Genomic DNA, 14,664 nt, shown 5'->3' with positions numbered 1-14,664 from the left:
CTAGGCTTGTATCCGCTGGAGTTTAGAAGATTAAGAGGTGACTTGATTGATACATATAAGATCCTGAGGGTGGATGTGGAGAGGATGTTTCCTCTTGTGGGAGAATCTAGAACGAGGGGTCACTGTTTAACAATAAGGGGTCACCCATTTAAGACAGAGATGAGGAGAAATGTTTTCTCTGAGGTTCGTGAGTCTTTGGAACTCTCTTCCTCAGAGGGCGGTGGAAGCAGAGTCTTTGAATATTTTTAAGGCAGAGGTAGATAGATTCTTGATAAGCAAGGGGTGAAAGTTTATTGGGGGTAGGCAGGAATGTGGAGTAATCAGATCAGCCATGATATTGAATGGCGGAGCAGGCTCAAGGTGCCGAGTATGTTGGGTAATTACTGGATCAGGCTAGGTTCTTCAAGAGCGTGTTCATCTGACTGTCTCTCTCTCTAGTCTAGGCTAATAGCTTGGGCAAGGTGCTGGTGGGATGCTGGTCCCTTAGCACTCGAGGGGGAAATCAGGAAGACAAATTACTTGTTGAACGTTGGTTCTTTTCATTTGATGTAAAGGTATCTCATTAACCTATTGATTGTGGCACCGACTTTGCTACATGCTGGCTGAGAGTTTCAATCCCAGCCACTTGCCCGAGCTGGGATGAGTCCAGTTGTTTCTCTTGGACTGGCTCTTTGGGAGGGAGTATCACGCAGTGGTGAAGTTACAACACAGGACTTAGATGCATGCTAAACATCGTAAACAGCATGCTATAGACAGAGCTAAGTGATTCCACAACCAACGGATCAGAGCAAAGCTCTGCAGTCCTGTCATGAATGGTGGTGAACCATTAAACAATTAACGGGAGGAGGAGGCTCCATGAACATCCGCATCCTCAATGATGGTGGAGCCCAGCACAGCACGTGAGTGCAAAAGACAAGGCTGAAGCGTTTGCAACCATCTTCAGCCAGAAGTGCCGAGTGGATGATCCATATCGGCCTACTCCTGAGGTCCCCACCATCACAGAGGCCAGTCTTCAGCCAATTCGATTCACTCCACGTGATAGCAAGAAACGGCTGAGCACACTGGATACAGCAAAGGCTGTGGGCCCCGACAACATCCCGGCTGTCGTGCTGAAGACTTGTGCTCCAGAACTAGCCACGCCGCTAGCCAAAGCTGTTCCAGCACAGCTACAACACTGGCATCTACCGGGAGAAATCCACAAAAAGCCAACCCGGCCAATTACCACCGCATCAGTCTACTCTCGATTGTCAGCAAAGTGATGGAAGGTGTCATCGACAGTGCTATCAAGCAGCACTTACTCACCAATAACCTGCTTCACTGATGCTCAGTTTGGGTTCTGGCAAGACCACTTGGCTCCAGACCTCATTACAGCCTTGGTCCAAACATGGACAAAAGAGCTGAATTCTAGAGGCGAGGTGAGAGTGACTGCCCTAGACATCAAGCCCAACTGGGCCATGCCGATGTTTATGCTCCACACGCGCCTCCTCCCACCCCCCTCTTCATCTCCCCCTTCATCTGATCCTATCGAACCATTGACGCCTTTCTCCCTTGTGTGTTTATCGAGCTTTCCCTTAAATGCATCTGTGGTATTCGCCTCAACCACTCCCTGTGGGAGCGAGTTCCACGTTCTCACCACTCTCTGGGTAAAGAAGTTTCTCCTGAATTCCCCATTGGATTTATTGGCCTGGATTTTGTGGTCAGTGATGAAGGAACGGCGCTCACCGTTCACTGCGCTCGCCGTTCACTGCGCTCGCCGTTCATGGCGCCGACAGTTGCCCACAGAATTTTCATGGGCTTCGAAGCGGAGACTTGCTGTCATCGGGCATCTGATTGGTCATCTGGTCGGGGATCTGATCAGGGATCTCCTGGTGTGAGTCTAAACCAGGACGTATAAAGTAGATTTAAATCATGTACAGAAAGTAAACTAAAGATTGGGAAAGAAAGATGGGATTAAGACAGAAAGATAAAAGAGACAGACAAAAAGTAAGGAATGAGACTCCACACTTGGAAAATTTAATTTTCAGGGCCAGAGAGTATGTTTGACAATAATTATGACTTAACATGATAAAAATTCACTTGCACCAGTCCTAACTATTTCTGCCGTGTTTAGTGGGTAAGTACCCCAACTTCACGCCATTGCATTGATTTCAATGCTGCGTTTATCAGCGAGGTTCTGTTATAGCGCAGCCTGTGAAGGAGCCAGGTAACTCGGAACACAACTTCTGGATTTCAGCATTTAACTGCGCATGTGCGGACACTGGAAGTTGCTGTCCGATTTACTCCATAATAACAGTGAGCGCTGATGGCCTCACCTAATCTCAATGCAAAATATGAGCCATTAGTGATGATCTTGTATTTATGACCTCTAGTTTTGGACTCCCCCAAGTGGAAACATTTTCTCCCTCCACGTCTACCCTATCAAACCCTTTCGTTATCTTAAAGATCTCCATCAGATCACCCCTCAGCATTCTCTCTTTTTTCTAGAGAAAAGTGCCCCAGCCTATTCAGCTTTTCCTGATGAGTGTATCCTCTCAGTTTCTGGTATTGTCCTTGTAAATCTTGTTTGCACCTTCTCCACTGCCGCTATATCCTTTTTTATAATACAGAGACCAGATCTGTGCACATTACTCCAAGTGTGGTCCAACCAAGGCTCGATGCAAGTTTAACATAACACTACAACGCGGGAGGGTAGCGTAGGTTTGACCGTGTCCATTGTGAATGTTGACCATTGATCATCATCTTCCTCCCCTAACATCTCCATCTTTCATTTCTTAGTTATCACAGATGAGACGTTGGCCTGTATCTGGAAAAGCAGGAGGCTGGTAGTGGTGCTGAGTCCGAATTACCTGGTAAATGGTACGCAGGCACTGTTAGAGCTGAAGGCTGGCACCGAGCGCATGACCAGCACTGGCCAGATCAGAGTTATACTGGTGGAGTTCATCCCAGTGAGGAAGGTCAGCCACATGGCCGAGCTGAAAAGGCTGAAGACGGTGATGACGACCATCAAGTGGAAAGGGGAAAGGTCGCAGGATCTGAGCAGCCGGTTTTGGAAGCAGCTTCGTGTCACCCTTCCCGCAAGAAGAAAAGCACAGACATCCGAAAGAATGCGAGGCTAGTCTACAAAAAAATTGATTTGGTCGTGCAGGACGGGGACTTGCCTAGTCTATCTGTTTCAGAGAGCTGTTCGGTTGCCAGCAAGTGTCTTAATACCCACGAACAAAGATCAAGCGGCGTGTATACAGATTCTGAGGACTCTACAAGAGAAGCCAAATCCGCAATACTTTATTGAACATTAACTCTTTTTTAAACATTTCTTCCTGTAGACAATGCTCCTTTGAGGTTCTCGAATGGAACAAATCAGGTGCCAAGTAAAAGGAGCAAAGTTGCAGGTCATCTCTTCATGATAGACAGCTTGGTGGGATGGGATGGGTGGGTGGACCTAGTAAATGTGATGGGCACATCCCATCCCATCCCAATGAAGGTCTTGCGCCTGTGTGAATGCTATGTGATAGAGTCCCACCAATCATCACAAAGTCTACTGTCCCTTTGCAGTATCGTTGGTTTGACAAAGAAAGAAAGACAGACTTGCATTTATACAATGCCTTTCATGACCACCGGATGTCCCAAAGCGCTTTACAGCCAATGAAGAACTTTTTTTTTTCGAATTGTAGTCACTGTTGTAGGAAATGCAGCAGCCAATTTGCGCTCAGCAAGCTCCCACAAACAGCAATGTGATAATGACCAGATCATCTGTTTTTGTTACGTTGATTGAGGGATAAGTATTGACCAGGACATTTGGCCTCATCCTCCCAGAATTCCCAGTACAACATCCAGCTGTTTCGTAGATGAATCCAGTGTCCCGACCTCAAACCTCAATCCAGCTGTTGAGAACCCTCTGTACAAACAAATAACTCTCTGTCATCTGGTCTACATTTGCTTTTCATCCAGTCACAGCCTAGAAATCCAACCAGCCAATCAGATCCCCTTCAGCTTGATGATTGAACTGATCAGATCCCAGAACCATCTCTGACTGAAATGCCCATTCATGTTTCACCAAAATGCAGCCATCATGATCGATCCTCCCGGCACCCAATTCTAAATTGTAACGCATTAACACAATAGCTCACACCAGTAATAGTTCAGAGTGAAGTTGCAAAGTTGCTCATAAACTTCCCCACCTTGCCTTCCGATTGCTCCCATGTCCTTACCCACAGCATGCAAAGCCAACAGCCTCGACCCTGGGTCTACCCCGTCAATGTGTAGGGACACATCAAAACTATCCCACGATACTGCGCAGGGACAGTAGACATTGTGATGATTGGTGGGACTCTTATCACACAGCATTCACACATACCTTCATTGGGATGGGATGGGATGGGATATGCCCATCACATTTACTAGCTCCACCCAACCCCCCCCACTAGGGTAGTAACGGGGACAGTAAAGAAAATAAAGACTTGCATTTCTACAGTGCTTTTCACGACCACCAGACATTCCAAATCACTTTACAGCCAATGAAACACTTTTGAGGTGTAGTCACTGTTATAATACAGGAAACACGGCAGCCAATTTGCACACAGCAAGCTCCCACAAACAGCAATGTGATAATGACCAGATAATCTGTTTTTTAGTGATGTTGATTGAGGGAGAAATATTGGCCGTGGGCTCTCTTGCATCCACCTGAGGGGGCAGACGGGGCCACGGTTTAATGTCTCATCCGAAAGACGGCAGTGTGGCGTGTTTGTTATTTTATTTGGTACGAGGCGGTGATACTGAATTTGAGGCTTACTATAAATGTTACTCTGCTCGTTCACTTAACAATTGTAAAATAAACCAGTTGGTCGATTTTTACATTTGACCTCATTTCACTAAATTGTTCATTGGTTCAACTAATTGGAGGAGTGCGTGTATGAGATTACAATATTAGTTTATATAACAGGCAGTTTTCATTGTTATGGCGCAGAGTCACACCATCATAGGATTAGATATTGTTCAGTCGAGGTAAACTCTCGATCCGCCTATGGGAGAGACTAGTGATACTGAACCCAAATGAATATCTCGTGAAATCTAAAGGCAAGTTGTGTTTTACAAATTAAATTTTTTTTTTGGAGCGTGGATGGATGAAGGGAATGCAGTAGATGTAAGCGCATGTAGATTTTCAGAAGGAGTTAAATAAGGTATCTCTTGAGGAACTTTTTAGAAAAATTCAGGCGTATGGAACCAGATGCAATGTCTAGCACCATTCAATAACTTTCATTTATATAGCGCCTTTAACATCATTCCAAAGTGCTTCACAGGAGCGACTATCAAACAAAAATTGATACGAAGGTCCTGCCGCGGTCACCATATTGTAGAGATTAGGCCAATTAGTAGCTTATCTCTAGTCTTTCAAATAATCAGGATCGACTGCAAACCAATATGGTGGGTATATCGCGTTTAATCAGAGATTTAAGATGGAATATAACATGCTAGTTATACAGCAAAAACATACGACCGTGACAAGCAGCTAGTACCGGTCCCGATCAGACAGATGGCTGGCGTGCGTGAACAGTTCTCTGGCTTCTGGCCTCTCCCTCCCTCTCTCTCTCTCTCTCTCTCTCTCTCTCTCTCTCTCTAGAACTTCTGATGGTGAGTGTGGGATCACTCTCAAAAGAGCGTTCGACCAGCCCAACTTCTCTTTGGCTCTCCCCTCCACCGTATGTGTGGGCAAGCACTCAGGGTTACTTTTATTCTCTTTTTAGGAGTTATTGACGAGACCATTTAACCTATAGAGGTTCCTCTAAAACCTCCTCACCCAATGGGGCATCAAGTTCTTTGTCTTGGTTCTTGGGTGAAAGCCCTCCCCAAAAGGGGGGGGTTCTCACTTCTTCATCCAGTTTGTCTTATTGTTTAATCTTTCTGAAGGTTCTTCCTTTGGAATTCGTGTCTTATCTCTCTTTGTCTCTATCCTCCCTAGTTTGGAGTCAGACATGCCATTCTTGGCCATCAGATGTTCGTAACTGCTTGTTATCAGTTATTTATGTCCATACTGTTCTTGCAGCTTTAGCTATGCAAAACGAACTATTTCGTTATCAGACTATTATACCATGGAATGAATCATTAAATTCCCAAAGTATCTTCTATTCTATTCTAATACACTGGTTAACTTATGCATTTTAAAGCAGTTTTGTTAAACAAAGTCAGAATCCTAAATTAGCATTATAAGATGGATATTAGCAGTAATGGAAGAAATATAACGTTGGACCTTGGTTGGTCAAATTAGAGAAACATAAATAAGGTTGAAATCTTAACTTGAAAACAAGATTATTTATGACTGTCACACTGTAGAATGTTATAACATCCGCAGGGAACCAAAACACAGGCAGATTCTACGCATCTATCTAATTATTCTAATACTAGTCCGAGAGACTTTCTGTTTCTAGTTCTAATACAATCATGTAAATACAGCATTACTCGCGTCAGTTTTATCTGCAAAACCATATACATTTTGAACACCAGAAAATGCTGGAAATACTCAGCAGGCCAGGCAGCAGCCTGCTGAGTATTTCCAGCATTTTCTGTTATTTCAGATTTCCAGCATCCGCAGTATTTTGCAATTACATTTTGAACACCCCTGATTTCTAACAACGAGCCACATAAGATATTAGGACAGGTGACCAAAAGTTTGGTCAGAGAGGTTGGGTTTAAAGGAGCATTTTAAAGGAGGAGAGAGAGGTGGAGAGGTTTAGGGAGGGAATTCCAGAGCTTAGGGTCTGGGCAGCTGAAGGCACGGCCGCCAATGGTGGAGTGATTAAAATCTGGGATGCTCAATAGGCCAAAATTGGAGGAGTGTAGAGATCTCGGAGGGTTGTGGGGCTGGGAGAGGTTACAGAGATAGGGAGGAGTGAGGCCATGGAGGGATTTGAAAACAAGGATGAGAATTTTAAAATCAAGATGTTGCTTAACCGGGAGCCAATGTAGGTCAGCGAGCAGAGGGGGGATGGATGAACGGGACTTGGTGCGAGTTAGGACACAGGCAGCAGAGTTCTGGATGACCTCAAGTTTATGTCGGGTAGAACGTGAGAGGCCGGCCAGGAATGCGTTGGGATAGCCAAAGGCATGGATGAGGGTTTCGGCAGCGGATGAACTGAGGCAGGGGCAGGGTCGGGCCATGGTTACGGAGGTGGAAATAGGCGGTCTTAGTAATGGCGCAGATATGTGGTTGGAAGCTCATCTCAGGGATAAATATGACACCAAGGTTGCAAACAGTGTGGTTCAGTAAAGCGCTCAACGATTTTTTAAAAATGCTCACGTTCAACATTTTATCAACAAACGCACAAAAAGTTTAAAGTTCATAAGCATACGCCGTGTGAATATGAATATTGTGATCACAGGTCCAAAAACTGTGTCGATTACTCATTTTTTATTTACTAATCAGAAATGCAGTTAGTCACATCTGGGTTCCCAATTAGCCACATGTGGCTAACTTATTGGACAACACCGCACAATGTAAGTTGATTGGCATAAGAGCCAGAGGCAACATGAGGAAAACCTTTTTTACGCAGCGAGTGGTTAGGATTTGGAATGCGCTGCCTGATAGGGCGGTGGACACAGATTCAATAGTAGCCTTCAAAAGGGGATTTGGATAAATACTTGAACGAGAAAAATTGCAGGGCTATGGGGAAAGAGCGGGGGAGTGGGACTAACTGGATTGCTCTTCAAAAGAGCCGGCACGGACTTAATGGGCCGAATGGCCTCCTCCTGTGCTGTACTAATCTGTGATATAAGTTACTGCTGGGCTGGCTATACAACGGTCACTGCATTTTAATTCATTTTATTTGAAGCTCTTTGCAATGTTTCTGAGATACAATAAGGCACTTTCTGAATTGCAATATTCTTTATCTAATCTAATTCACTCTGTGAAGCACTTTGAGCAGTTTCAATGCGATAAGCTGCTCTGTAGTTTGCTTTCAGCTGGTGATCAGTTACAAGGACTTCCTGTTGTGGTTGCCAAAGTTGCAGTTTTGCTACTTCCTGTTGTACAGGAAATGAAGTGCGCTCCGTTTCTTCCCGAAGATTTTTGAACGGTAAGGGAGTCGAGGGTTACGGGGAGCGGGCAGGGAAGTGGAGTTCAGATCAAGATCAGATCAGTCATCAGATCAGCACGGTGGCATAGTGGTTAGCACTGTTGCCTCACAGCGCCAGAGACCCGGGTTCGAATCCGGCCTCGGGCGACTGTCTGTGTGGAGTTTGCACATTCTCCCCGTGTTTGCGTGGGTTTTCTCCGGGCGCTCCGGTTTCCTCCCACAGTCCAAAGATGTGCGGGTTAGGTTGATTGGCTATGATAAAATTGACCCTTAGTGTTAGGGGGATTAAATATGTGGGGTTACAGGGATAGGGTGGGATATGTGTTGGTGTAGGGGTTACGGGGATCGGGTGGGATATGTGTCGGTGCAGGCTCGATGGGTCGAAATGGCCTCTATCTGCACTGTGGGGTTTCTGTGATTCTGTGAATGGCGGAGTAGGCTCGAGGGGCCGAATGACCAACTCCTGCTCCTACGTCTTATGTTCTTATGTACCCCCACCCCCTCCACCTTCTAACTGGTAAAATAGATAAGGGAGAGCCAGTGGATGTGGTGTATTTGGACTTTCAGAAGGCTTTCGATAAGGTCCCGCATAAGAGATTAGCGTGCAAAATTAAGGCACATGGGATTGGGGGCAAGGTATTGACTTGGATAGAGAACTGGTTGGCGGACAGAAAGCAAAGAGTTGGAATAAACGGGTCATTTTCCGAGTGGCAGGCAGTGACTAGTGGGGTACCGCAAGGATCGGTCCTAGTGGGGTACCGCAAGGATCGGTCCTAGGACCCCAGATTTTCACAATATATATTAATGATCGGGGCGAGGGAATTGGATGTAATATCTCCAAATTTGCAGACGACACAAAGCTGGGTGGGAGGGTATGCTGCAAGGAGGATGTCATGAAACTTCAGTACGATTTGGACAGGTTAGGTGATTGGGCAGAAACATGGCAAATGCACTATAATGGGGATAAATGTGAGGTTCTCCACTTTGGTGGCAAAAACAGGAAGGCACATTATTATTTGAATGGCAATAGATTGGGAGAAGGGGAAGTGCAAAGAAACCTGGGTGTTCTTGTGCACCAGTCGCTGAAGGTAAGCATGCAGGTACAGCAGGCGGTTAAGAAGGCAAATGGTATGTTGGCCTTCGTAGCAAGAGGGTTCGAGTACAAGAACAAGGATGTCTTGCTACAGTTGTACAGGGCCTTGGTGAGACCGCACCTTGAGTATTGTGTGCAGTTTTGGTCGCCTTATCTGAGGAAGGACGTTCTTGCCATGGAAGGAGTGCAGCAAAGATTCACCAGGCTGATACCTGGGATGGCAGGAATGACGTATGAGGAGAGATTGGGTCGATTGGGCTTATACTCACTGGAGTTTAGAAGATTGAGAGGGGATCTCATCGAAACCTATAAAATTCTGTCAGGCCTGGACAGACTAGATGCTGGAAGGATGTTCCCGATGGTTGGGGAGTCCAGAACCAGGGGTCATAGTCTAAGGATAAGGGGTAGGACATTTAGGACTGCAATGAGGAGGAATTTCTTCACCCAGCGAGCGGTGAACCTGTGGAATTCTCTGCCACAGAGGGCGGTGGAGGCCAGTTCATTAAATATATTCAAGAAAGAGTTAGATATATTTCTTAAGGCTAAAGGGATCAAGGGATATGGGGAGAAGGCAGGGACAGGGTACTGAATTTGGATGATCAGCCATGATCTCATTGAATGGCGGAGCAGGCTCGAAGGGCCGAATGGCCTACTCCTGCTCCTATCTTCTATGTTTCTATGTTGCCCAGTCTATGCAGCCTGCAGATCACGGATATCTGATCCAGGCTCACATCTCTCCCCAAAGTTGGCAACCCAACAGATTTTCCCTCCGGCCCTCCGGCCTCCAACCGCCCCGCCCCCGCACTCCCCCTATTGGACGCTCGGTGCGTCCATCCTCACGGCGCCACGCCTTCCCACAGCCAATTGCAAAGCGAACAGACTCTTCATTGGATGATTCTTAACTGTCAGTCGAGCAATCAAGTAGACTTTCCCACCCCCCCCCCCTCCAATATAAGAACATAAGAAATAGGAGCAGGAGTCGGCCATTCGGCCCCTCAAGCCTGCTCCGCCATTCAATGAGATCATGGCTGATCATTGACCCCCACTCCACTTTCCTGCCCACTCCCCATAACCCTCGACTCCCCTGTTTTTCAAATATCTGTCGATCTCCGCCTTGAATATATTCAATGACTCGGCCTCCACAGCTCTCTGGGATAGAGAATTCCAAAGATTCCCGACCCCCTGAGAGAAGAAATTCCTCCTCATTTCTGTTTTAAATGGGCGCCCCCTTATTCTGAAATTATGCCCCCTAGTTCTAGATTCCCCCACAAGGGGAAACATCCTCTCAGCATTTACCCTGTCAATCCCCCTTCAGAATCTTATATGTTTCAATAAGATCACCTCTCATTCTTCTAAACTCCAATGAGTATAGGCCCAACCTGCTCAACCTTTCCTGATAAAACAACCCCTTCGACTCAGTACCTTTATAACTAATAATTGAAAATTCACATTGACAAAGATATAATATTTGTAACGCCCCTATAATCTTTCTCTCCGAGTTGCTCACAGCGGTGTCTGGGGGATTAATCTTCAGTTCCTGGAGACTCCAGGATATTCCTGGAGGGTTGGAACCCCTACCCCAAAGAGCAGCGGGAGATGGCAGATTGCGTCACGGTGGGCACAGGTGTATGGGTGCTGTCCCTTCCTCACGGAGACACTATTCCGGCTGGTGTACAATGTTCTACAAAATCTATTTAGGCTAACCTTGCTGCTCTCCGTTAGGGGATAACTGATGTGGTAACTGGATGGTGGACTGTCCTTGGGAAAATAAGAGTCTAAAGGTGGTAGAGGAGCAAAGGGATCTAGGGGTACAGATTCATAAATAACTAAAAGTAGCGATGCAGGTCAACAACCATAAAAAGTGCAAACCAAGCACTCTGGTTCATTCCTAGACAGATAGAATTCAAAAGTTATGTTCAACTTGTATCTAACCTCTTGGTTAGACCACACTTGGAGTACTGTGCACAGTTCTGATCTCCATATTACAAAAAGCATATAGAAACATTTGAGAACGTGCAAAAAAAAGATTTACAAGGATGAAATCCGAACTGAGAGGGCACAGCTATCAGACGGAACAGGCTGGGGCTCTATTCTCTAGAAAAGGGAACATTGAGAGTTGACCTGATAAAGGTTTTTAAAATTAAAATTATGAAAGCGTTTGATAGGGTAGATGTAGAGAAGATGTTTTCACTTGTGGGGAAGACCAGAACTAAGGGCCATAAATATAAGATAGTCACTAATAAATCCAATAGGGAATTCAGGAGAAACTTTTTACCCAGAGTGGTGAACCTGTGGAATTCTCTACCACAGAAGGCTGTGGAGGCCAAGTCACTGAATATATTTAAGAAGGAGATAGATAGATTTCTAGACACAAAAGGCATCAAGGGGTATGGGGAGAGAGCAGGAATATGGTATTGAGATGGAGGATCAGCCATGATCACATTGAATGGCGGAGCAGGCTCGAAGGGCCGAATGGCCGACTCCTGCTCCTATTTCTCTACGTTTCTATGTAGAATGTGGAACTCGTTACCACAAAGAGTGGTTGAGGTGAATAGCATAGATGCATTTAAGGAGAAGTATATGAGGGAGAAAGGAATAGAAGGATACGCTGATAGAGTGAGAGGAGGTTTGTGTGGGGAGCATCAACATCAGCATAGGCCAGTTGGGCCGCATGACCTCTTTCTGTGTAGTAATATTGGGGAAGCAAATTAATGTTCCTTTAATGTAGGAGACCAGAAGGTGGTGTGGGTGGAATGTCCGTGAGAGAATCGGTGTCACTGGATGGACTGGGATCAATGGGCTGAATGGCCTTTCCTCACTCTGGACTTCACGGAGTAACTGTAATGCTGCGCCACTCCTGGAACAGGCTGGGAGCACATGCCCCGAAATTGCACAGTCCCAGCCCGCGATTTTCCGGGACAGAGAGCAGGATTTTGCTTTCATGCAAATTTCATTCAGTCCTACAGGCATTAATTGTAAAGTCGTGTCAATGTGAAGTGTTAATATTTCTTGCTTTGTGATTGTTCTCCCTCTTCCCTCCTCCCCATCCCTGGACCGATTCTGCCTCTTTCCCCTCCCTCCCATTCCCGGACTGGTTGTCTTTTCCCCCTGCTTCCCCCCCCCCCCCCCCGGCCCTCCGCCCTGGATGGTTTCTTCCTCCCAGATGTGGTCGAAGGAGTCTTCAGCTTCGTTGAGCGGAGCCGGCGGATGATCATCGTGCTGAGCCCCGATTACCTGATGGAGAGGAGCGTCTCCCTGCTGGAGCTGAAGGCCGGCTCCACCTGCCAGCGTCACGGCCTCACCGAGATCATCATCGTCGAATACAAACCCACCCGGCGCCTGAACCGCGAGCTACTCCGCCTCCGGCAAGCCGCCTCCTACGTCAAGTGGAAAGGGGACCGATCCAGGGAGACCAACTCCAGGTTCTGGAAGGTGCTGCGGCTAGCCTTGCCGCCCAGGACCCTGACCGCCGGCCGGACAGACAGCTGCTCCACCCTGTCTGATGATGCTGCCGCCACGGCGAGACCGCCGGCCAGAGCTGAACCCATCGCCCAGGCCAAGACTAGGCCTCAGCCTAGGCCCACGCAACGAGTGAGCCCCGACATGCAGTGCCGGCTGTGCGTGAGGTACTGCAATAACGACAAAGTAGCGGAGTGCTTCAGACCGGGCAGCAGGCCGCCCTGCTGGAAGACGCAAGTCTGCAAACCCGCCTTGAAAAGCGGCAGAGTTAACAGGACTACAATACAAGCCAGGCCTGCTCCCAACGTTCCTCCCAACAGCCTGCCACTAAATTACAGATATTATAGCGCAGACCTGTCCAATAACAATGACCTTTACGTTCTTTAAAGTGAACTGGAAGAGCTCAGGCCTCTCTGCCTTTTTTCTTTAATTACATCGTTGCCCCCTTGCACGTTGTCAAGCAACCGGCCAACCCTCCATCCCGTGCTCGTTCCCCAACATGGCTCCTCAGGTCAGCAGGATGCTCCTCACTGGTACCAGGCGGTCGGAGATCACCATAGCAACAGCAGTAGGCCGTTCAGCCCCTCGAGCCTCCTCGTATAGGAACAGGAGTGGGCCATTGGAGAGGGCATGGAGGAGGTTTGCTAGGCTGACACGAGGGATGATTGACTTCCGTTACTTGGAGAGACTGGAGAAGCTAGGATTGTCCTCCTTTATAGCAGAGAAAGTTAAGGGGAAACTTAATAGAGGTGCTCAAAATCATGAGGGGTTTTGATAGAGCAATTAGGAAGAAATTGTTTCTTCTGGCAACATAAGAACATAAGAAATAGGAGCAGGAGTAGACCAATCGGGCCCTCGAGCCTGCTCCGCCATTCAATAAGATCATGGCTGATCTGATCCTAACTGCCAATCCACTATCACAGAACCATCTCCTGAATCTAACAGAATTAGACACACGAAATAGGAGCAGGATCAGGCTACACGGCCCCTGGGCCCGCTCCGCTACCCACAGGGCCATGACCGATCCGAACCTAGACTCATGTCCAAATTCCTGCCCGCTCCCCGTAACCCTTAATTCCCTTTTACTTCTAGGAAACTGTCTATTTCTGTTTTAAATTTATGTAATGATGTAGCTTCGACAGCTTTTTGGGGCAGCATATTCCATGGACCTACCACCCTCTGAGTGAAGTAGTTCCTCCTCATCTCAGTTTTGAAAGAGCAGCCCCTTATTCTAAGACTATGCCCCCTAGTTCTAGTTTCACCCATCATCGGGAACATCCTCCCCGCATCCACCCGATCCAACCCCTTCACAATCTTATATGTTTCAATAAGATCGCCTCTCATTCTTCTGAACTCCAATGAGTAGAGTCCCAATCTACTCAACCTCTCCTCATATGTCCATCCCCTCATCCCCGGGATTAACCGAGTGAACCTTCTTTGTACTGACTCGAGAGCAAGTATGTCCTTTCTTAAGTATGGACACCAAAACTGTATGCAGTATTCCAGGTGCGGTAACCAGAGACCATAGATTTAAAATATTTGGCAAAAGAACTAGAAGGGAAATGAGGAGAAATTTCTTCACACAGAGGGTTGTTAGGACCTAGAACGTGTTACCTGAAAGTGTGGTGGGATCAGATTCCGCAGGAACCTTCAAAAGGCAATTGGACGTGTACTTGAAGAGGATTAATTTGCAGGGTTATGTGGAGAAAGCTGGGGAGTGGGATTAAATTGGAGAGCTCTTTCAAAGAGCCGGCACAGGCATGATGGGCCGAATGGCCTCCTTCTCCACTGTAAGTTTCTATAATTTTATTCTATTCTGCCCCTCGAGCCTGTTGGAGTCCTGTTCAATTAGACCCTGACTGATCTGTACTTCAACTCCATTTACCTGCCTTTACTCCATACCCCTTACACAAAATCTATCGATCTCAGTCTTGATATTTTCAATTGACCCTCAGCCTCTACAGCTTTTTGGGGGGGGGGGGGGGGTGGGGAGAGAGTTCCAGATTTCCACCACCCTTTGTGTGAAGACGTGCTTCCTGACATCAC

At 46.9% G+C, this 14,664-nt stretch overlaps 1 protein-coding gene across 1 annotated transcript in view; it reads left to right on the top strand.

Moving 5' to 3' along the window:
• il1rap (interleukin 1 receptor accessory protein) overlaps positions 1 to 13,958 on the top strand; it is a 101,489-nt gene extending 87,531 nt beyond the window's left edge. The window contains exon 13 of the mRNA XM_085989692.1: positions 12,323 to 13,958. Within this exon, the coding sequence (XP_085845818.1) occupies positions 12,323 to 13,005 (683 nt within the window). The 3' untranslated portion in view covers positions 13,006 to 13,958. The remainder of the gene's footprint in view (positions 1 to 12,322) is intronic.
• The last annotated feature ends 706 nt before the right edge of the window (positions 13,959 to 14,664 follow it).

The sequence above is a fragment of the Somniosus microcephalus genome, chromosome 6, assembly GCF_052327205.1.
Source record: "Somniosus microcephalus isolate GS21.2 chromosome 6, FLI_Smic_1.0, whole genome shotgun sequence".
NCBI classification, from domain to species: Eukaryota; Metazoa; Chordata; class Chondrichthyes; order Squaliformes; family Somniosidae; genus Somniosus; species Somniosus microcephalus.
This window is presented reverse-complemented; position numbering and strand designations above follow the sequence as displayed.